The sequence below is a fragment of the Grammomys surdaster genome, unplaced genomic scaffold (genome assembly GCF_004785775.1).
Source record: "Grammomys surdaster isolate TR1022 unplaced genomic scaffold, NIH_TR_1.0 80821, whole genome shotgun sequence".
NCBI lineage: Eukaryota > Metazoa > Chordata > Mammalia > Rodentia > Muridae > Grammomys > Grammomys surdaster.
The window spans coordinates 1-1,303 of record NW_021606823.1 but is presented as its reverse complement, the minus strand read 5'-3'; the positions used below and the strand labels follow the sequence as shown (position 1 = coordinate 1,303).

At 68.6% G+C, this 1,303-nt stretch overlaps 1 protein-coding gene across 1 annotated transcript; it reads left to right on the top strand.

Moving 5' to 3' along the window:
• The first annotated feature begins 223 nt into the window (after positions 1–223).
• LOC114635277 (H-2 class I histocompatibility antigen, K-Q alpha chain-like) lies at positions 224–1,283 on the top strand. Its single transcript, XM_028783939.1, has 3 exons — positions 224–299; positions 502–805; positions 989–1,283. Exons 2-3 carry the CDS (start codon positions 523–525, stop codon positions 1,198–1,200), a joined length of 495 nt encoding a protein of 164 aa, XP_028639772.1. The 5' UTR covers positions 224–299; positions 502–522; the 3' UTR covers positions 1,201–1,283.
• Positions 1,284–1,303: the final 20 nt, after the last annotated feature.

Here is a 1,303-nt window from a genome sequence, read left to right as displayed (position 1 = left end):
GGCTGTGTGATCAGGAGTGGGGAAGCCCAGGGCTGGGGATTCCCCATCTCCCCAGTTTCACTTCTGCTCCTAACCTGGGTCAGGTTCTTCTGCCCGGACACTGATGACGCGCTGGCAGGTCTCACCCCCATTGGATAGCGCGATCCCGGGGAACCAATCAGCGTCGCCGCGGGCACTGGTTATAAAGTCCACGCAGCCCGCGGGACTCAGACTTCCCGGATCCCAGATGGGGGCGATGGCGCCGCGCACGCTGCTCCTGCTGCTGGCGGCCGCCCTGGCCCCGACCCAGACCCGCGCGGGTGAGTGCGGGGTCGAGAGGGAAACGGGCTCTGCGGGGAGGGGCGGGGGCGGCACCGGGGAAGCCGCGTCCCCGCGTCGCCCACCGGACCCTCCGCCCCTTCTCCACCCGCGTCCCGAGCCCCGCGCCCTGCTCCCCTCCCGGCCCGCGCACCCGCCCGGGTCCCGGGAGGAGGTCGGGGTCTCACCGTGCGGTGCCCCCAGGCTCACACTCGATGCGGTATTATGAGATCGCCGTGTCCCGGCCCGGCCTCGGAAAGCCCTGGTACATGGAAGTCGGCTACGTGGACGACACGCAGTTCGTGCGCTTCGACAGCGACGCGGAGAATCCGAGGATGGAGCCGCGACAGCGACGCGGAGAATCCGAGGATGGAGCCGCGCGCTCCGTGGATGGAGCAGGTGGAGCCAGAGTATTGGGAGCGGGAGACACAGAGAGCCAAGAGCAAGGAGCAGATTAACCGAGTGAACCTGAGGACCCTGCTCGGCTACTACAACCAGAGCGAGGGCGGTGAGTGACCCCGGGTCGGAGGTCACGACCCCTCCACGTCCCGACACAGGAGCCGGAGACGCCCCGGGTCCCAAGTCCGAGGTTCGGGAGCAGAACCGACCCGGGACCGGTTTCCCTTTCAGTTTAGAGAAGTCCGCGGGCGGGCGGGGCCGGGTGGGCGGGGCTGACCGCGGGGTCCCGCAGGCAATCACTCTATCCAGCGGATGTTCGGCTGTGACGTGGGGTCGGACGGGAGCTTCCTCCGCGGGTATGAGCAGCACGCCTACGACGGCCGCGATTACATCGCCCTGAACGAAGACCTGGAAACGTGGACGGCGGCGGACATGGCGGCGCAGATCACCCGACGCAAGTGCGAGCAGACTGGTGCTGCAGAGAGACAGAGGGCCTACCTGTAGGGCACGTGCGTGGAGTGGCTCCGCAGACACCTGGAGCGCGGGAAGGAGACGCTGCAGCGCACAGGTGCAGGGGCCGCGGGCAGCTCCTCCCTCTGCCCTCGGG